The 22,320-nt window shown below is 35.4% G+C and overlaps 1 protein-coding gene across 1 annotated transcript in view; it reads right to left on the reverse strand.

The window, feature by feature from the left end:
• LOC136031776 (CTD small phosphatase-like protein 2-A) overlaps positions 1-16,063 on the reverse strand; it is a 34,335-nt gene extending 18,272 nt beyond the window's left edge. The window contains exons 1-2 of the mRNA XM_065711543.1: positions 15,905-16,063; positions 6,030-6,239 (exon numbers count right to left, since the gene is read on the reverse strand). Coding sequence (XP_065567615.1) covers positions 6,030-6,230 — 201 coding nt within the window. The 5' untranslated portion in view covers positions 6,231-6,239; positions 15,905-16,063. The remainder of the gene's footprint in view (positions 1-6,029; positions 6,240-15,904) is intronic.
• Between the last annotated feature and the right edge of the window lie 6,257 nt (positions 16,064-22,320).

The raw sequence follows: 22,320 nt of genomic DNA on the forward strand, positions 1-22,320 counted from the left end.
TGAAAGATCAATTTGGTCTCTTCCATGGTCTCTTCATCCATGGTCTCTTCCACAGGGGCAGCAACAAGATTATAGGTTATCTTCGACCGCTCTTGCAGCAACACGATTGTGAACCTTTTACTTTGTCTCTGTTCGAATTTCATTTTTAAATACGTCAATGCTACCTTCCGTTAGTTAGTTTCGGTTGAATAAGCCACGTTTTTGGTGAAGTTTTTGAAACACCACGGACACTTTACAGAAACAAAACTGGGAGGCTGATATTTTCTCGAATATTCCAGCACTCTAGAAGATCTTCATCACCCTTCCTGAAAGTGTGGCAAAGTCTGTTGAACAAAGTTTCTCAACCCTGAGAATATTGAAAAAGTCACAAAGAAATGAAATGGTGGAAGAAAGACTCACCAGACTTGCCATTCTTCATGGGAATAGAAGTTGCAGACATTCGGTTATCAGAGCAGAAGAAGCTATCCATAGTAAATGTCCAATATGCACAAAATAACCTCATAGTACAGGAGACCCGAGAATGCATAAACCGTCTTAACAAGCTTGAACTAGCAATGCTTCGATTTGTGAACCCATGTCTAATCGTCATTAGACTCGGGCAAGTATCTACATCGAAGAGACCTAGAACGGAGATTGCCCACGTTCTTAATGGTACGATAGTATACTTGCATGTGGATGTCCAAGCAAATACAGATGCTCAAACTGAAAAACTACTAAGCATTGACAGTTTTATAAGCTCTGTAAAACGTCAGCCAACTTTGGCACTAATGTTTGCAGACTGTAGATAGACTTGACAGAAGTACATGAAGCACTGCGATGGCTTCGAGAAAACAACAGTATCTATAGAGAAATTTGCGCATACAGCCTAGAAGATTTGAATAATATAATTGAAAGCTGAAATGGCAGTTGGTGTCAATGCTTCTCCTGAAATACCAGATACTGCTATTTATTATAAACCAACAAATAATGCAAAATCTGATTTGGTTGAATATTTTTCTGATCAAGCACTATGGATCGGTTCCCAAGTGCCTTATAGATGACTTCAAGAACAAGAAATATCTTGATATTGATCAGTTTAAGCTTCAGAAGCTAAGAGGTGAGGACTAAATTCAGGAAGATATTGATCTGAAAATGTTTCCAGATCTTTTCACAAATGGCAAAAACGGCATGCGTGAAATAGCGAGAGCTTATTGAATAACAGATGAAGAATATATTAAATGCAGACTTCTTACCGGACACAGAAGTTTCGTCTTGATCTACATTATCTGTCCCATATTTTCAATTGCAAAAGCTTTCCTAAATGTCTAATAACGTTGGAACTCAGAACCCGGTAGCTAAGGTAATAATAAGTAATTGTGGAGGAGGCATGTGGTTGTATTGAGGAGTGAAGTGGAGGCCGTTTGGCGTAATAGTTTAGAAACTTTATGTCTATGGATCTCAACGTCGATTATGTCAAAGAGCAGTGTCTTTTAAGTTAAATTATTTCTTTTCCTTTTTTTAAAAATAAGCCCGATTGAACTTGAACTCGACATTACGAAAACTACGAATCTAAACCAAAATGCTCGCCATTTAATGAAAAGGATTCATTCCTGAGACGAAGAGATGGAGTAAAGCCACGAATCAGAAGATCGAGAAGGTATTTTCAGTCTCTGTCCCACAAAGTAAAATCCATGATTGGCCAAGAATGTCAATCGGCTTTATTCTTGACAGTCTGCGGATTATGAATATACACGTAGCAGGTATGGAGGAGATGGTACCGGTATAATTAATGTCGAAAATCCAGGCTGGGTTTTCATGCACTTTAATAAGAAATGGATCAAACTTAATAACCTGATTTGTCAAAGAAAAATCCCTTATTTGGTAAAGTTCAACCCCATTTCTAAAGTTGTATCAGGCATGAGATGTACCTCATATACATTGCGTCTTCTAGATTGAAGATACCTACTGTTATCGGGAAATCAACAACAGTTGATAGAATCCAGTATGTTGACGACAAAGTAGCTAGCAAAATCCCACGTAGACTGACAAGCGCAGTGTCTCACAAACTAGTCGAAGACTAGTTTGTGAAGCATTAGTGTCATGAATGATTTTCATTTTCGAGTGTTGTCAGGCTATATTTCGAAATTCGTATGCATTTTTTTGCAATAAAATTTTCCCATATAAATAGAAATTTCAACAATATAAAAAATTAAAATCAACTTGGTGGAAGTGATGAAAAACTTGAGAGCCATGGCTAATTAGAGTAAAGCCAAGACAGATAGTCTCTTTGAGAGGCATGGCTGGCATAACTTTTTCAGAATTGTACAAACCTGATTCTTTTCACTTGTTCATAGATAGTCTCTCATCCATTCTAGGGCAAAACTAAGGTAGATAGGAGACTGCAACTCTACAAGTGGAAAATAATATTGATCATTAAAAATTTATGGTGGAAAAAATAGAGTAGAAAAGACTGTTTCCTACATTTTTGACAGTGTATTAATGATATGTATTTATTTTTCTCTCATTTTATTTTACTGTGCTCCTTCAATCACGATAGGCTACTATAAAAAAAAATTAAGAAAAACGATCAAAAATGACTTATTTTAGGGCCAACGAAAATAATGAAAAACAAAGGGAATATTGAGAGAGGACAGTTGCCTTTCTTATTCAGCGCAAACAGAATATTTCAAGGGAAATACAAAAAAAAAATGGAAAGAAAACCAAACAACAAGGAGAGTCAAAGTGAAAAACAAACCAATAAAGGCCAAAGTTAGAAGATAAAAAAAATCAATAAAAACCAAAATTAGAAGAGTTGAAACCAAAAACCTAACACCAAAGGCGAGTTAATCACCATTACCCACGACTAGCAAAAAAATCCAAATTTTTCTTCAAATTTTTCTTTCGCGCTGAAAAAGGGAGACGGTTGCCCTCTAGAAATATTCACTTTGTTTTTCAGTATGTTCATTGGCCTTAAAAAACCCATTTTTGATTGATTTTTCTTTAAAAATTTGTATTATGGCAGGCCAACGTGGTTTAAGCAATTATCATTATGATATCAGCTATATATTTGTTAATGATTATATTTTTTATTATTCATTTGCTTATTTACTTGCTTTTTTTATTTACTTTCTATGTATCTACTGATCTATCTTCTTGTGTTTAAATAGTTTCATATACTGTACAACAGAAGAGTGCCGCAGGACATCTAGTTTTGCCCAAAGAAGACTGAAAAGCCATAGAATGAAAATTTCCATTATAGCCAATTGATTTGTACAATCTAAAACACTTAACTAGAGGTTGACACGTCACCCTCTTGAAAATAAATGAAAATTGCATTCGATCATAGGCAGTATAAATAATGTGTCGGTGCTTGTCCATTATTCAGAACACACTCAAGAATTTTGCTTTGTTTGATCTGACTAAACCGGTTTTTCTTTCATATGTGGTTATAAATAGTTTCTTTTTTCGTGAAATAAACTACGATATAGGTATATTTTAATTAAATACTTAATATATAGAGTTGGTTTGTTTAGGTTAGGTATTTAATATAATGTGTTCTGGGTAGCCTGTTGTCCATAATTCTTTGTTGTAGTTTCTATAATTGTGTTTCTTAAGTATTATATTTTCATTAGGTTTAACCTAACTTCATTCCTTGGGTGTCTTCTGTATAATGGACAATTACCAATGTGTCTTCTCTTTTTCTTTTGTCAATGATGATCTACCTGGATCAAAGGTCGTCGACGATCATGAGGAGGCTTAATTGGATGGGATTACGAATCCATCTTCTAGATCCAAGACAGTACTAGTTCTCTCCTACTATCAACGTGAGTCCCCTTTCTATGCTCAACAGCCTTTAGGAAAGCGTGAGTCTCTGTATTGCAGCTCTCTGGTGAGAGCGAAAATCGTTCTTGAAACTAGCCAGTTTCGCTAGCTAAACCACCGGGACTACCTTTATCTTTCCTTGGTCCAAGACAAGGGAAGAAACGGGAAATGTTGTCAATATTTGTTTTATCCTTACCATTTCGCTCTTTACTTTCACAAGAAAAACTTTGTTTTTTATATTGTTATTAATTTCTGCTCGTTTTTAACGTATAAAATAAACCTTACAAAAAGATATTCGTTTAATTTAGACAATGAAACTAAACGAGTCGAGGCAATAAGTTTTTGCATATTTAGAATGTATCTTCGTATCTTTTTTTCTGCCTTGGCTAGCAGGCTACCCCAAGACCGTAAAGAAATGTTTAATGAATTATTTAAAAGCTACTGCAAATATCTACTTTGCTCTTACAAATTATTATAATTAATCGTGTCAAATGGCACAAAAAAATGGCACTTTTGTGTGCAATTTTGTGGAGTGGAAAGGCTGGGAAGCATAGAGTACTATTGTAATCTCCTTTGTTGAAAACCCATAACTGGAGGTTTACAACCCGTCCCTCTTCCTCTTGCACACTACCCTCCCAGCCCATTTAGTAAGTGAAAAGAAGAGTCTAATGAAAGAGTGTCATTATATATTTTCATGAAAATACTTAAATTTTTTATGTCCTTAAAAATACCAGTAAGAACATACCCCTCGGACTCTATTTATGCTACAAAGTTGTATATATCTTGTGGGAAAATTTAAATGAGGAAGAAGTAAAACTACTAGTACTACTAACAACTCGCCGCAGCACCAAGCCACCTGGGGCCAAAAACACAGCTACGCACGGTCCTCCTCCGTTCCAATCTATTCAAAGCCTCTCTCTTTACACCATGAATTGTGGTCTACGCCATGAATGACTCTCTCTTTACACCCTCTCAAAAAGTTCGAAGGAAGTAAAACCTATTTTTAATGTCTCACTTTGACAAAAAAAAATCATTTTGACTTCTGTAGTTTCTTCGCCGAATCTGAAAAGATCCTGTTTTGAGGTTTAATGTATAGCCTATATTTATAAAAAATAAACTGAGCAAAAAATTAATATTTGCTAAACAGGTATAACTGTATACACGTTTAATTTCAGATGTAAGAAAAAGAGTTTATTTTTAGCTAATTTTGTAGATATAACTTGCAAAACCTTTGAAGCAATTATTATTTTTTCCGTTTTAAACTTCAACTTCACTCTACTTCTGTTGGAAAATTTTTTCTTCTTTTAGTTTAATTTCTTTTCAAAATCTTTGCATATTATATCATCTTGTGCGTAAAACACCGGAAGACTTGCTTGGAGGTTTTTGCTATATCATTATGAGTAATAGCTCTGCCGCAAAAAAAAAAAAAAAAATACTGATTTTGAAATAAAAATCACTGTGTTTTTGCTATCAAGACAAGTTTATAAAAAGCAGTTTATATGAGCTATAGCTTTTGAATGAGCAACCAAACATCTCTCTACGACCAATAAGTACCGGAATATTTCTCTGTTTAATTATTATTTCAAGTTTATTTAGGTATAGAACGATAAAGTTTACAATAAGGAGTTATGGACAGATCACCAGGTGTCTGTTGGTCCAAGGGTAGAAGCCCTAGCAAGTCATCAGGAAATCTTATACGTGGCCCCATAGGGGTATTCTCCTATAAGATTTTCCTGTTTATTATTTGAAGTACATTTGAGAATGGAACGATTCTACAATAAGAAGTTATGGACAGATCGCCAAGGGTAGAAGCCCTGGCTAGTCATCAGGAAATCCTATATCTAGCCCCGTGGGGGGGGGGGGGGTTGACAGCGTTAAATGGGGAATTCAAATACTACTAATCTTGTTATTAGTGTTTTAGTTCAAAGGAGACCATGCACATGCGTTACTAACAACGAAACAAAATTTCAAGAGTTGAGCGGAGAGGGGGGGGGGGGTCGACTGATCTACATCTACAGGCATAAGCAACCTTCAACTATAATTGAGCAATTATTTTCTTGCGAGAAAAAAATCACAACAAAAACAAAGGTTAGTTGCTAATGGCGAGTCAATAATGATTCAACCTTTAAAAAAACATGTTCAGACGTGATAAGTTAATTCTATGCCAAAAGCCATCCATTTAAATATGGATGTCCAGATGCATCATTTTACGATGCGAAGCTTCTTACCTTTTTCTGTTTCCTAAGGCGGTCGTTCCTCCCATTGACGCCTTTTCGGATCAGTGACGTAAACTCCTGGCGTTTACAACTCAAATGCAGAGGAGATCGTGCTTTTCCTTTCCCGCTTCGGAGTATCCGATTATTATTCCCGCCGCTAGCATTGCGCAGACGTAAAGACCGCCTCTCATAGGATTGGGTTATACAAGGCATTATTAAAATCTATAAAAAAAGGAAGACCGTAATAATTTATCGTAATTAAAAGGCAAATGGTTTTTTTAAACGGCAACCCTAGAAATAACTATTTTCCGTAAAAAGACGCAGCTGTGTATTCACAAATTTAGTTGGGTTTGGAGAGGCAAATCCATTTAAACAGACAACTGACCAGAAAATTATGGACCCTGTGCGTACATAACAGATTATGGTCCGGCGGACTCATAAACAAAGCCAAAATTCTTAGGAATAATGGAAGATTTTTTTTTTCTTGGGTGAGGGATATTGCAGACAAAAATAGCGCATTTATTGACCTATTTTTTCCTGTGATTATTTTCTTTCCGTGGGCATCAATTCCCAAAAATACAAGGAAATGCGAGTGCCTGGATTTTTTTTTTAATTGCTTCAATGAAGATACAAAAAAAGATATTTTACGTGTTGTTTTTTCCAGTGAAATGAAAATGTCAAAAGAGGTATTCTGCGAAATCTAGGGGGGGGCAATATAACCGTCAATTTTGTTAAGAATGGTCCACAAAAAAGACCAGAGTTCCCAGGGCCCAATGCGAGTTTTCTCTTCAATATGGACTTATGTTAAGGTTTCATTGGTTCTTGTTTAGTTTAGAAAAGGCACATTTTTTATTCCTTTTTTCCCTGAATAGAAAAAAACAGAATCAATTGGGAATTGGTAATCAATTGGTACTTTTAATAGAAAGTTGACGAAATGGTATAGAACCTGAAATAATAACTGTAGGAGAGAACAAGGGGAAGGATGTGCGCAGTTTGTATGATTCAAATCCAATAGCCGATGTGCTGTGACTTTCCATAATTATTTGTGATGATACCATAATAATGTAAATAAAGAAAAAATGTATCTCCGTTGCCAAACCTTAACTCTAATAATTCTTGGGCAGTAATTGACTAGTTTCTTAAATTACTAGGATATAAACAAGAAATAATAAGGTTTGATATATCATTATTCTAATAGACTAGAGATAAAGACGAAACTTGATTTATCAGGTGAAAATATTAACCACTTGGTGAATTTGTTTCAATATTTTTGAGGTATAAACAAAAGTTAGACGATTCTGTCGGTTAGCATTGTTCTGAATAACCTACTTATTTCCGTTCAGCAGCTGGTTTATGTCAATTTGAAGAAAAAAAGAAAACTTTTGAATATAGCTTAGGTTTATATCACGGCATTAGGGGGGGGGGGGGCGAGGGGGCTGAGACGCAAGCACCACAGCAGCGAGTATTGCATTTGAAAATAGCGTTAAATGACGAATCAAATTATCTTACTCTTATGTTGTTAAGAAGAAATGTTGCAACAAATTGAGAGAAGAATTCATTTCCTACTTCTCGTTGGTTGATCATTTGGAGACTAAAGCAGAATCTCCATGCACTTCCAGGCCCTGTTGTAGGTTGGATCGAGCCCCCGGCCCCCTATTGCTAAGCAGAGATCCTTCAAGCGTACTCCAAAGGGTTTGCAAAGAATTTTGTACCAAAATTACCTCTAAAAGTTGAAAAAATCTGGATTCATCGTTATACTTGGTTTTCGCCAAATCCGATAGAAGGCTCCATTCGAAAATGTCACCTAATTTTGAGCTTCAGTAATTCAGATATTTAAAAAAAAGTATTTAGCAATTTGACTGCCCTATAAGTTGAAAAACTCAACTTTTATCTCCCGCAAAAAATCAGCCGTGTAAAAAATCCACACTGTATTAGTCGCAGTGCTAAAATCGCACTTTGATTCCGCATTTGCATTCCGGCAAGAATTAAGCATCATGCAAGAGAGTGAGTCATACCTAGGGCCACTCAATAAAATAAAAAAGTAAATAAAAAATTGTCTGGAGGTTCCGTACTTTAAATTACAACTAGCTCCCAGATAGTAGCAACGATCACAAAATCAAGACATTCAAGTTTCTGTATGTCTTTTTAAAACTAGTTTTTGAGAAGGGAAGATAAGCGTAGACAAAATCTAAATACCATTGCGATATTTGCTTGGTGATTCAAGCGACAATGGGACATTTAAATTCTGACAATAAACAAACAAATTATAATTCGACAAAAACAGCTATCAGCAAAAACAAACTGGCTGAAATTTCAAGTGATAAGAATAGAAATTTGACAAAAATTGGTGGCGATAGTTGCAAGCTCGTATAAAAACTTATTGGACAGGTAAGGGGATTAAAGAAAAGAACCTTCGATATCGTACGAGACCCTCCAAAAAAAATTTGGAAAATTCGTCCAAAAACATAATGAATGTTACATCTGGGCCCTAAATCATATCACAAATAAGTAATGTTTAATGGTATGTATAACCTGATAATGTATAAGGGTTCATCCACACCTTATCTTGCTGGCAATACGATTTAAGGTAATTTAAAGTGAGGTAAATGGGACTACACTGTAATGAGAACTGGTCTATATCACACCCTTTCGGCATTGATAGGCAGTAACAGGTATTCCATACAAACAAACAACAGAAAATTATGTCTTAACCTTCACGGTACAAATTTAGTAGTTGGCGTCTCTAGAAGGAAACATTAAAGTTCTGAAAACTATCTTAGAAATTATAAAATTATCACTTATAGCATTCCTAAAAGCACATCAATTGCCAAACCCCTCCTTAAGCGCAAATACATAGGCCAGTTACATAGACTATTCTCCATGAGTTTCCCCATCGCTCGATGTATTGACTTAGCTTATTTGAGGTTAAATTAATTTGAAGAGAAGAGTCAGGTATGAAAAATTCATTCTGTGTATACAGTTCTGGGTACAATTCAGACTTCACTTTTTCAGTATTTTAGCTATTAATTCCATTTCCCCATCAATAAAAAATGAATCCTCTGAGGTCAAATAGGAGATTGGACATACCCTTTTATTTAAATCATTCCCCTACCTCATTGGTTGAAGGAGACACTTTTTCAAGCTCTTATGTTAACACATTCCAAGGGACACCAATTCACATGGTGGGGGAGGGGCAAAACGTGTTTTTTTCTTCAAATCTAGGGCGGCTATTTTTTGTTGTTGCTGTTGTTTATTCAATGTTCTCGGTGGAAAATACCAAAAAAGAACAATGAATATACACAAAAAGATTGTTTTGAAATCTAGGGATACAAGTTCCTCCCTTCAAATTGGTGCCACTGCATCAGACCTATCTAATTTTCTGTGATACTTTTTTGATCTTTTTTGGTTACCTATATCAAGCAGATCAAAGCGTCACTGTAAAGAAGCTTATCTGTTTGAATTATCCTACATCTTTTCAATTATTGGTTGAAGGCGCGACTTCTTCATGTAGAATCAATCAAAAACCTAATTTTGACACCAATGGTCTTGGGTTCTGACCAGAATTAGCGGTTTCAACCTTTTCGGTTTTACAGCCAGTTCGCACCTTTTTCACATTATGGAAGACAAACACTAGAAGTTATGTCTCTTTGGAAAATAATTTGATCATTAACAGTGGCTAATGACCAATAACAGATTAATTTTAAAGAAAAGCATGTCCTCTTTTATTAGTACATGAAAAATATAAACAAATAATTTGACCCTTTAGACGCTCTAATCTTTAGTCTGGAATGGAGTCAAATAAAATCTTTCCTGTTTGCCATGAAAACAGAAAGCCCAGAAATTTTATTATTGACCCAAAAAATAATATCTTTCGCCTACAAAATGCAGATACTAAAGAGATCTTGGAAGAATTGGCAGTGCCCTAATTTAATTGTGAGAGGCGCGTTATTCAAAGGTTAATAGATGAGCTACAAAGCTATACAGGGTTTCAAAGGGAGTTCATACAAAGAACAGCTTCATAGCTTGTAACTTCCCTCACTGAAATCATGTTGTATTCCCTAATAAAAGACATGAACTTTAAAGAATTTACTCTCTACAGCTCTCTTTCAAATTTACTCTCTACTGACTCTGGTATACAAACTAGAGAGCATTGCAAAAACTTTTCAAGACTAGAAAATGGCTCAGTTGAATTCCTTCAGCAAAGGGCTCAACAATGCTGGAATATTCTATCAGAAAAGACAATATCTGCAAACTATGACATTTTTAAATGTCTGAATGAAAAATGAAGGACCATTACATACAGAATGCTGATTTTCTTAGGAGTAATGTATCCCTAGTGACTATAACAATCTACTGTCTTAACCCTGGAGTAGATTGCAGGTATATTGGGGGGAGGTGACCATCATGATCAGTTTGGGCTGCATGTAACAATAACAGTCCATTCTCATACAGTAGGTTGAATTTAACTGAAACCCTTGTCTCTTCATCAAGTCATGATCTCCCTCTCAAATCCATCTATAAGCAGAACTAAGCCTTCACCAGATAATTCTGTGAATCTTTAGAAGTTGTGTGGTAAGTGGCCAAGCCAGAAAGTTTAAACAATGAGGGAAGGAGAAAAGACATTCAAAGGACTGTCATCATAGGTTAGCACCATAGTGAGTTTGATTTATTTTCAAGTTAATATTTGTAGAATAGGACAATCAACCCATACTTATAAACAGATTCTAATAGCAATTTATATACTATATAGAGGTCTGAACATTACTGCTCTCAAAAAATAAAACTTTATAAATTTAATCTGATTCCTTCAAAGCCTAAAAAAGTCATCTACTACATTAAAAAAGAGAGCAGTAAACACTATAATTGTGCATAGAAATAGTACCTTAATCTGGACTCAATTGTATCCAAATTATCAAAACATGATCAATACTTAAATTCACAAACATAGCATTTACTTCATCAGTGTTTTGTTGGTGATAGGATAATGCATATGTGAACCTTAATATTTACATTAATATCAGTGCATGTTAATTATCCTAACAACATCTTTTATTGAGTATCAGCAGTTTTCACATGTGAAGGTTCATGGATAGTAGTTCAGTGCAGGGGCTTTTTGTAACCTTGAAAAGCTACAGAGGTGCATGAGTTTTTCATGAAATGGGTTTTTCAAATATGGATGGGCAGTGGTCGAATATGGCTCTGAAGCATGGGCGCTTTGAAAAGCAAATAAAAATTTACTAGCTGTTTTCCAGATAAATTCTCTACAGATTGTTCTAGGTACCCAGCTGACTGACCGTATTTCAAACAGTAGGTTGTATGTAAGATATGGTTCAATCGCGCTTGCTAAGGCTATAATGAAAGAAAGGTTGAGATGGCTAGGCCACATTCTGCAGATGAAGGATGACAGATTGCCAAAGATTGTCCTTTTTGACCAACTGTCTGGGGTTAAACGGAAAGCAGGTTGTCCTTGTCTGGGTAGGAGGATGTCGTAAATAAAGATTTAAAGGAAATAGAAACTTCTTGGGAGGGTGTAAATAGGTAGGCCTTGAATAGATTGGGTTGGACTTGGTGCTGTGGTGATTTATTAGTAGTAGTAGTACCTACTTTTAAGGTTTAGAGAATTCTACATATCCTCCTGCTCTAAATTTGAAAAAGTGATCTTTTCTTAAGTGTGGATGTGTCTATTCTCTTGGACTGAAGGTCTTTGCAAGGCAATTGCCCAAATTTGAGTTAAGATTCTAGGAAAAATTAGAAGGTTTGGCCAAAGTTAGTTCCCATTTTCAAACCTTACATCTAGAGAAGGAATGGAGATAATAGGTTAAAAAACGCCTTTATCAGATCTATAATTGGAATCCAAATTAATTTTGGAGGTTTGTTAACCTTGTCCAAGTTAGTTTTGAGTTGATAAAAATTCAGTGCCCTGGAGGGCAAAACGCAGAAGAAATGAGTGTTTGAAAAATCAAATTATACCCAGCATTTGGGGTGGGTATAATTTGGGTTGTAAATTCACTCCAGGAAGTCTTACTCAGATTATGAATGAGATTCTATTAAGGGTCTTACTTTAAGCACAGTTTGTACTTAAGTACTATACAAGAAAGACTCAAGACATTACCTGGTTTTATCCCAGTTATTTTGCAATGTATAGTGATAGAATATAGTGTCTGGTCATAGATAACTTTATTTTAATTGGTATTTTGGATAGGTTAGAATAGGTTTGTTTAGGTTACATATGTAATATATATTATGCTATGCTTTATCATCCCCCCCCCCCAATGTGCAAATATACAGCCCAAATTTGTTTCTAAACTATTATATTTTTATCTTTCTTAGGTATTATTCATTAGCATTAACCAAACTTCACTTCTTGAGTGTTTCTCATATATTACTTAAGTACCCACAGTTCCCCTAAGCCCCACTACCAAAGACTGCCTCTACTTGAAAGGTTTTGGAGATTTTGGGAGGATTGGTCCAATCTTTGAACAAAATTCCACTTAGGCTATAATAAATTATCACTTGTATGGCTACATTTCACTACAAACTAGTTGAAATTAGTTTCATAGCAGTAATGATAAAAATGACATGTCCATATTTTCAATGATGTAACATTTTATGATGATTAACCTCAGAATTAGAACTAAATTGATCCCAGCATCAAATGCTAGATGCTGTCCAACTTCATTGGTGATGATACCAGCAGTAAAATTCTAGTTTAGCTACTTCTTACTGTCTTGGAAAGGGGTTACATTAGGAAAATGAAACTTTCAGCAATAGTTCTAAAGACTAAAGCATGTTCCAAGAAAGTACCTTGAAGTACCTATCTCCACTCCTTCTCCCTCTAGAGGTCAGTGACTTCCAAATTTTTATATTATGAAAGTGAAACCTTACTAAAACAGATCTTCTGCTTAAATGTAGTATAAGAAAACTGTTTTTAGCTTTACAGCTTTGCTTAATTCTAATTTATGAGGTTTCAGAGATCTACAAACACGTTTCCTAAATTTAGAAAAAGAAAAAAACACTGATATAGCTTAAAATTCTATTTAAACAACAGGAACTTCATTTTCAAACTAAAGCCAGAAAAAAAAACTGACAACTGAAGATTAAGGCAAAACATTGTTTTGTCAAAATTTCAGTAGGTATAGACCTGTCAAGCTGGGAAATATCTAAGACTTAAAAATCAGAAGAGGGTTAACATGCAAGCTTACCAATACCTTCCTAGAGTAACTTTTTGACCCTGGATTCATTGCTGAAAGTTTCATTTTCCTAACCTAACCCTTTTCCAAGATAGCTAAAAGAAGCTAAACTAGAATTTTACCGTAATAGCTAATTTTTAACTTTCAAAAAATTAAAATATGAAATTATCATTGTGTTAACAGACCAGTGGCATGCCCATACACTAGAAGTTTGCTGTGAAGAACAGGTTTAAGCTAAATTGGTAATGGTGGTCACACATAGGTACAATCCAAGTGTCATTCTTTTTCTGCTTAGAGTTGGCACAAAAGTACAATATAAATTTTTGGAGGAGTGTCTGAGATGGTTGAGCATAAGAAGTAGCATCAACTTCATAGCTACACTGCTTTTCTTGTTACATTTTTTGTAAATTATGAGACAAAGTTATTCAGAGCTTAATTTCAAGAGTTTGGCTTCCTATTCCTTGTGAAGTTAATTTTTGAAAATGTCTGCTTATGGAATAATATCTTTACCCAAACTGGTCTAATCTTTGATTGCTTTTTAGTTAAAAAGAATTCTTGCTGGATTCTACAGTCAGTTGAATGCTTGTGGGGCTTCCTTAGGTGACTCTGGTTTTAGCTTTGTTTTAAAACTGTGTAAAGAGTAGATTCTTGATTTTGTTGCTATACTTGAATGTCAATTGTATGTTGTTGTGTTGAAAATCATAGATGGTAGCTTCTCTGTAATCCATAAATCAACAGAATTTCATCTTTATTAAAGAGGCTGACAATGAAGGTACCAAAGCCCAAGGCTGGTCTCATGATTATGTTGCATAGCTTCAGGAATATTATGTGACTGGTTGTGATTAGTTTTTGGAGAATTCAATGGCTCAGGTTTGCTTTGGAAACTCCCAATGTGGCATCCTTGAGGTACCTTTGGGTATTATGCCCAGTGACTACTATGTCTTGGCACTATTTAAATATAACAGAGAAACCAGATAACAAAAAAGAGACATCCCTATTCAATAGTGTTTCTAACCTAATCTATGATAATTGATGCCACCACAAGTACACTCACCCTCCTTATGTCTTGATAGAGCCACAAGTTGTATACAGAAGTTATTTGCTGTTGCTTTGTTCAAACTGGCATCAACTATAGGTGAGAAATTAATGACAAAAGTAAGGCAACCCAGTAATATCAGAATATTTGTGTATATGTGTGTATATTTGTGTGTGTGTATTATATTTGTGTATATTTGTATGAAACTTGTGTAAAAGATACTATTTAATCAGGATATCTGTGTGAGAATATGCACTGTCCAGTCAACATACCAGGAGTATCACCCTAGCCTACCAGAAAGAGGACAATATAAAAAAAAACTTAATGGTGCTACTTCAACTTATTACCCTAGGCTAGGAAGTTCCCTTTAGATATGATCAACCACAACAAATTTACCAATATGTATGTTCAAGATTGGGCAGTAGGCTAGGCTATGTTTTAAAATTAGACTTAAGCCTAAAAATGTGAATTGGTGATTGGGCTCTACTGTTAACTATGGTAAAAGACCTCTTTTTGGGATTGACCACTTTTCTTTGACATTCTGGAAAAATAGCAATGGCTACTTGGACCACCTCTATTTTACTAGAGCATGTTTGGAATCAGAAGAAAGTCAGCTTTCCGTAAATATGTGAAAAATGTGAATTGGGCTTTACTGTTAACTACAGTAAAAGACCTCTTTTTGGGATTGACCACTTTTCTTTGACATTCTGGAAAAATAGCAATGGCTACTTGGACCACCTCTATTTTACTAGAGCATGTTTGGAATCAGAAGAAAGTCAGCTTTCCGTAAATATGTGAAAAATGTGAATTGGTGATTGGGCTCTACTGTTAACTACAGTAAAAGACCTCTTTTTGGGATTGACCACTTTTCTTTGACATTCTGGAAAAATAGCAATGGCTACTTGGACCACCTCTATTTTACTAGAGCATGTTTGGAATCAGAAGAAAGTCAGCTTTCTGTAAATATGTGAATAAAACTGAAACAATAAAATAATAGGCTATATAGATCAAAATAGAATAATTGGTATTTCCAAAGAGGCACTTGTAGCTAATTCAACAAACTAATTATTTCAAGGGTTATATCTTGAACAATGTTAATAATAACCATATTGATATATAGCTTTGATTTTTAGCTTTTCTCTTATATATACAGTTTTTTTTCCAATTCCTCTTTGGTAACAAGATGTGAGGGTTTTAGTTTTACAGAACTTTGCTCAATTGGATGCTGGTTTTTTACCCTATTTGTATATTTGAAATAGGTCTAGCCTAGGTCTTGGCAGCATTTAGAGGGCTTAGTATCAAACTAATGACATATTTATCAAGAAATCTACACACATCCAATGATGTAAAAATCAAGCTTCTAAGCTTGATTTTATTGTTATGGCTTATAGGAGTTTATAAGGTGATTTCACTTTTGAAATAGTGAGTAGCTTTGCAACTAATCAAATGAGTACCTCACCTATATGCAAAAATTTCAAAATAAAATGTTGATATTTCAAACAGCCTAGAAGTCTCCTTTTAGACTGGCCTATGGCAGTCTATGATTTTGATAGGGTAGTCCTATGAATTGAAGGATAAAATTGAAAACACTATAATGAGAATGAACTTTTGAAAAATAAATGAGTGTTTTAGTGAATGCAAGTAAAAGTAGCAACACTTACAATAAATATCTGAAATATCCATTAAAAAACATTTTAACAAAACAAATATTTTAAAATTCACTGCCCCAATTCAAAATTGAACGGGCGGAAATTTCAAATTGCCATGAGTGAACTGCCTTTGGCTCCAAAATCGAGTATTGATCCTCTTCAAGCAGTGGCGATATGAAACTTTTTATTCTTCCAACAGATAGGGTACTTTATATTTCATTAGATGGCACTTCAAAGCCAAAAATTCTAAGAAAGATTTTCGATTAGGCATTCATCTAGCGTTCTGTCCCAAAAACGCCAATTAAAACGCTAAGACAGAGGTAGTGGTTTCAGTTGCTTCGGCAGAAATACAACTTTTTGACTGCCGAACTGTATTAAGTCTATAAAAAGCATTATTTCTTTCAAATCTAGCGTGAAAGTACACCATATCCCGTTGCTTTTAATCCATGTTTAGCAAGTTTAACGGTAAAAATGAACTTAAAACTATGAAATAACACTATAAAAGTTTGTACTGGAATTAGAATTGTGCTGTCAAAAGTTTCTCATCCCAGTAATAAAAATTGCTCCGAAAATATAAAGCCAACTTATTTATTTTTAAATTTCACAGATTGTAGTTTATCTTAATTTTTTAGTACACATGGGCTGTTTAGTTACAGTTATTTTTGATAACCAGTGTTAGGAGGATGTACGAGCTACCTGAAACACTCAATTTTTTTTTGCTCCAAATTAATACCTATGATTTGTATTATTGCCGAAAATTATGGTTAAACTAAGACTTTACACCATATTTTATTTACACAATAAATGTTTAATATTAATTCCAAATCAGCCTGTTTTACTACTACTACTACTATTAACAACTCACCACAGTACCAAGCTTCCTGAGAACAATAGAACTACGCACACTCCTCTTCCATCCCAATCTATTCATAGCCTCCCTCTTTACAACCTCCCAGGATGTTACCATTTCCTTTAAATCTTTCTTTATGGCATCATCCTACCCCAACCGTGGAAGACGTACATTCCGATTTGCCCTTGACGGCTGGCCGAAAAGAACAATTTTCGGCAATCTGTAATCCTTCATCCGCAGAACGTGCCCTAGCCATCTCAACCTTTGTCTCATTATAGCCCTAGAAAGTGGGACTGAACCACATTTTTCGTACAGCCTACTGTCTGAAATATGGTCAGTCAGTAGTGTATCCAGAACAATGATTAATCTGCACAAATTTTTCGTGATATGTTTAGGGTCACTCATCTTTTTCATACGTTCTTCGACTAGTGACAGGGTTCTGGTGGTAATTCAATGCTGTCGTGTCAGTTTCGTTCGGCCTAGGATCACTAGATGGGAGGCTTTGAAGGCTCCCATCTTTGCTCAGGATTGCGATTTTCCTCTTCATTCAAGTTGAGGGCATCCAAACGGTTAATTAGGTCCATATTTAAAGTTTGCCAAACTTCTTTATCTTGCAACATACCAATGTCGATTTGGGCTTTTGGTTTATACTTTCTCCGAGATGCAAGACGAAGTAGTATTTTTACAAGCACTAGCTTGTGATCATACCCTGATTTTGAGCCTGTGTCTGTCCTTTTATAATAGTGGAGTCTATTACTGAGCTTCTCTAATGTTGGCGGACGAGAATGTCGAGGCATAGTTTACCAGCCTTTGCGTATTTTCACATCTATGCCCCAGTCCGAACTTTCCAAGCACTTTTGTGGGGTTATCAGTTCAACTCTCGTGTTGAAGTCTCCTGCAATAATCAGGTAGTCTCTTGCAACAAATGAAGAAAACAGTTGTTAAAATTCCGAATAAAATTCATACTTAGTACATTCAACTACGGTATCAAGAGAGGGGCGTATACGAAGAGAATGGATACGTTTGCAGGGCTTCCTTTAAGCCTAATCCTAGCCAGTCGGGGAGAAACAGGATCCCACTCAAGTGCGTTTTTGGTTCTTTAGTTTATGAAGAAGCCAACACCATGAAGTCCCGAGTTATCGCTTACTCCAGAGTAAAAAAATGGAACTGTTGTAACGTTTCGGATGCTCTAATTACTGTGGAGCCAGAACTGGAGATTTTGGTCTTAGAAACTCATAATATTTTAATACTATACTTTTTTTATTTCATGGACAAGGAGAGCTTGTGGAGCTTCTTGTTTAACAGATCTGACGTTCCAACAACCAATAGTTACTCTTTATTTTGCTTGTTTTATGATTGTAGTTGGTTTTCCCAAGGATACGGCTTGTAGGTTTTTTGACTTCGTCACCATACTCGAAGTTGCGTCGCTTGCCGGGAACGCCGTATTATTGTTGGCTTGATTAATTCTCGACACCCGCGTCGAGGGGCCACGTCACATGCCGGGAATACCGTAGCCATATTCATTATTTTTCAAGGGCTAAGGTCCATCAATATTTCTTAGGAATAGAATTAACCACAAGGTCCCCGGTCTTACGGGTGCCCCGGAAGGGTCGAGTTAGCTCTTTGTAGAGGCCGTTGTCCATAGATCTGAATCTTACGCCCTGCCACGGTTGTCCTCCTATGAAGGATCCTCCCACGATGGTGTTCTGCATCACCATACAATTTAGCCCATGGCTGGGAGAAGGTTTGTAACTCACGAGACGTGTCCACGTTCCAGTGGGCCCCACGGAGTGTACATTTGAGGGGCCTTCTTCCTCCTCCGCCAGTATTTACGGCCCTCAGGTGAGGGTGCCCCAGTCTCTATTATCGACCCCAAGGGACTAGGTTCCCCTTGGTCTGGGCCTTCTATGGAGATACCCTACACATCTACATGGCGATCCCCTATCCACCACCTGGGGACGTGCTGAGTGGCCTGGGGGAGGCCCCTAATAAGAATATGATTCAGAAGACTCTGCCGGTAAGGACTGTAATAGTCCAATGCTGTATTACTTACTTTTCTTACTTATATCGTGATACTATGAGGCTTTTGGGCCACCATTTCCTCCCCATGGGAAGCACAATTTTAAAAGTGCATACATCCACCGGTATGATATGGTAATATAATAGAGATATAAACTACAAAAGAGGGTTAACACATTGAAAATCTCTACACAGAAGATATCTGATATAGCTGACCTTTTAGGAAGGTTCACACGTGCAGTTTTAGCTTAAGACGGATTCGGAGCGACAATGTATATTAATAATACATAAACTTAGCAAACATGCAATGATAGATAATGTTGATTTGCAAAGCAAAACAATGCACTGATGTGAAGAAAATGTACAGGTCTAGTCTTACTATAGGCTATGTGAGATGTCATAAAGTATATATATATATATATATATATATATATATATATATATATATATATATATATATATATATATATATATATATATATATATATATATATATATATATATATATATATATATATATATATATATATATATATATATATATATAGATTTATTAGGTTTAATTTGATACATTTTATTCTAGCCGTTTTTTTTATATCAAACCTGTGACATGAACGGCCAGAGTTTCCATCGGAATTCTTCTACCTTATAAAATCGCAGTCTTCACCATTTTAACATTTTAATTTTTAATCCTACGTTCACGACTCCAGGTAGTTAAAGGTATCTGATATGCTGCTATTCAATTACCTCGTTTTGAAACCTCAAGTTAGTAAATATTTCTTAGACCTTCTTTTGAAGGAGTCAACAGGAGGATTTACAGGAATAATTTTCCCAGGAAGATCATTCCAGACAGAAGTGCAACGTCAGATAAAGCTGTTCCTCAAGCACTCGGTTCTTGGCGTGTCCTACTTCACATAATTGGACCGAGCTGTGTGCCTTCGCGTCTGCCTTGTCAGTTGGACAAAGGGAAGAATAATGGGAGGAAGCTTATTTGAGAGAAGCGAATTCATGTACTTGTAGAAAACAGCCATTGACGCTACACCAAACCTTTCATTTAAACCTTTAATTTATGAAACGCAAGTTTTTCGTAATGATCCCCCTGAAACCTCCTAGCCTTTCAAGAAAAAGTGCATCGGTACATAAAAGGTCACGTGATCAGTGCTTTGTTTTACCTAAAAATTCTTTGAGTAATATCAAAGCAGAAAAAATGTGCATGATTTTAAACTATAAATGTTTAATCTTAAACAAGAATAAAAATTTAAAGAGAATAGCATATATTTAATCAAATTAGTTTTTAATTAATTAAAAATTGTATGAAACAACTGAAGTTGTAATTTCAAATCTGAATATGTTTATACTTAATAATAATTGATTTCGAAAACTCTTGCAATCGAAGCACACAAGGTGATTGTTTCTAGCTAGATTGCTAGTTTTTTGTTCTTTCTTTTTGCTAAGATAATTTTGCATTAGGATAGGTTATTTCGTATAATCTTTATCTTTTACTTTCAGTTGTAATTTCACCTAAAAAAAGAAGAAAAACTACACTGCAAAACAAAGTAACCCTGCCACCCTGCTAATCTCACGAAAAAGCACAATTCTCTTTTCGTCGTTAGAAATACACTGTGCGTCATGACTCAAATTCACAAAAATTTGTGTATCAGTCTTTCTTTTGTTGGATGAAAAGCTTGGAAGATTATGTCTAGATTTAAGACCTGACGACCCTGTAAGTCTGGATGGTATATCTGCGGGTCTTTTGGCTAATCTTTAAGGTTTTGGAAATAATATATTATATTCACATGAAAACTACATCTATGGTCCACTTTTCCATATATTTACCTTATACATTCTAGCACATATATCTACACTATCTTATAAATTCCATCCACATAAAGATCAACCGCGTCTAACTGTTTTTTGGGATTCTAGAGGGGTATGGCTGTTTCATTTCACTAAACAGAGGGTAGCGATAACCAAAAAAGTATGATCTGAATCGTCGGGAAACTACGAAGGTTAATAACAAGTAAACATCGGGTATACCACCTTCGGGAATTGGGTTCTTACACAATAATGCTTGACCTCTCAGTGCTCAGGTACCTACAAACTTTCTGGGACAGTGTGAACAGGACATTTCGAATCATTCAGCGTACATCATAGGTTTGGCACCCAGCGACTATCATTTCTTACTATATTAGTAAGAAATGATAGTCTTTCATTCGTGTTCGTGGTGTGAAGACCATTTAGTCTGGAAGGATAAAACTAATTGGACTGGTTTTTATTTCAATCTAGATATTGCAAAAGAATATTGTTTATTTGAGTTACCATTTTTTAACTCTTTAACCAGCCTGTTCACTAAGTTTTGGATAATTAACTTTTGGATCTAATTTGACTGGGATAACCTTTAAATAATAAAAGCCTGTTGTCAAGCTCTTATAAATAGGAATAAATATAATTATCCCCATGTAGCGAGTCTATTAGTAAACTGGTAATCAATGTGTTATTAACTTCCAGAAAATGCTAAACACCTGAATGCGTTCAGCCGAGTAAAATCTCTTCACGCCAGGACCCATTACAAGGGGAATGAATTGGTCAAGTTGAACAGTTAAGACTAGCCGTGATTAATTCTATTGCCGTGAGTCAAACTTTGATAGCTTATTTTCCATAATTTTCACAAGTATGGGTAAGACAAAGAGGAAGAAAATGGAAGAATCTCTAAACGTGTCTGCATCTACGGCAACGAGTCAAGGTGATGAACTTTCTATAAGGTCTTTAGCAGAAAATATTAGTTTGATTTTGGACATAGTTACAGGAAATAATGCCACTTTGGAAGCATTAAAATCTAATATTTAAGTAATTGACAATAATGTAAAAAGATTGGAGGAAATTGTTTCTGAATCAAGCAAAGAAGTTGCGCAGTTGAAACCTCGTGTCCGGAATGTTGAAATAGAGATCACAAGCGTCAAAAACCAAATTTCTGTGGTGGTGGAGGAAAATGTTTTTTGGTATTTGTTTTCTTGAACAAACACCGTTACTAAATTGAATTGAAAATTTGTTTTCAATGGCTTTTTTACATGTAAAAAATCCATATTATTTATATTAAGTTAATATTTTATATTTGGATTTTTATCAAACAGTTCGAAATTTTGGTACCAATAGCTACATCAAAAGAATCGCATTTTAATGCTGATTTTAAATATATAAGTTTCATCAAGTTTAGTCTTACCCATCAAAAGTTACGAGCCTGAGAAAATTTGCGTTATTTTAGAAAATAGGGGGAAACACCCCCTAAAAGTCCTAGAATCTTAACGAAAATCACACCATCAGATTCAGCGTATCAGAGAACCCTACTGTAGAAGTTTCAAGCTTCTATCTACAAAAATGTGGAATTTTATATTTTTGCCAGAAGGCAGATCACGGATGCGTGTTTATTTGTTTGTTTGTTTTTTTTTTCCCAGGGGTGATCGTATCGACCCAATTGTCCTAGAATGTTGCGAGAGGGCTCATTCTAACGGAAATGAAAAGTTCTAGTGCCCTTTTTAAGTGACCAAAAAAATTGGAGGGC

Source organism: Artemia franciscana, chromosome 10 (assembly GCF_032884065.1).
Source record: "Artemia franciscana chromosome 10, ASM3288406v1, whole genome shotgun sequence".
NCBI classification, from domain to species: Eukaryota; Metazoa; Arthropoda; class Branchiopoda; order Anostraca; family Artemiidae; genus Artemia; species Artemia franciscana.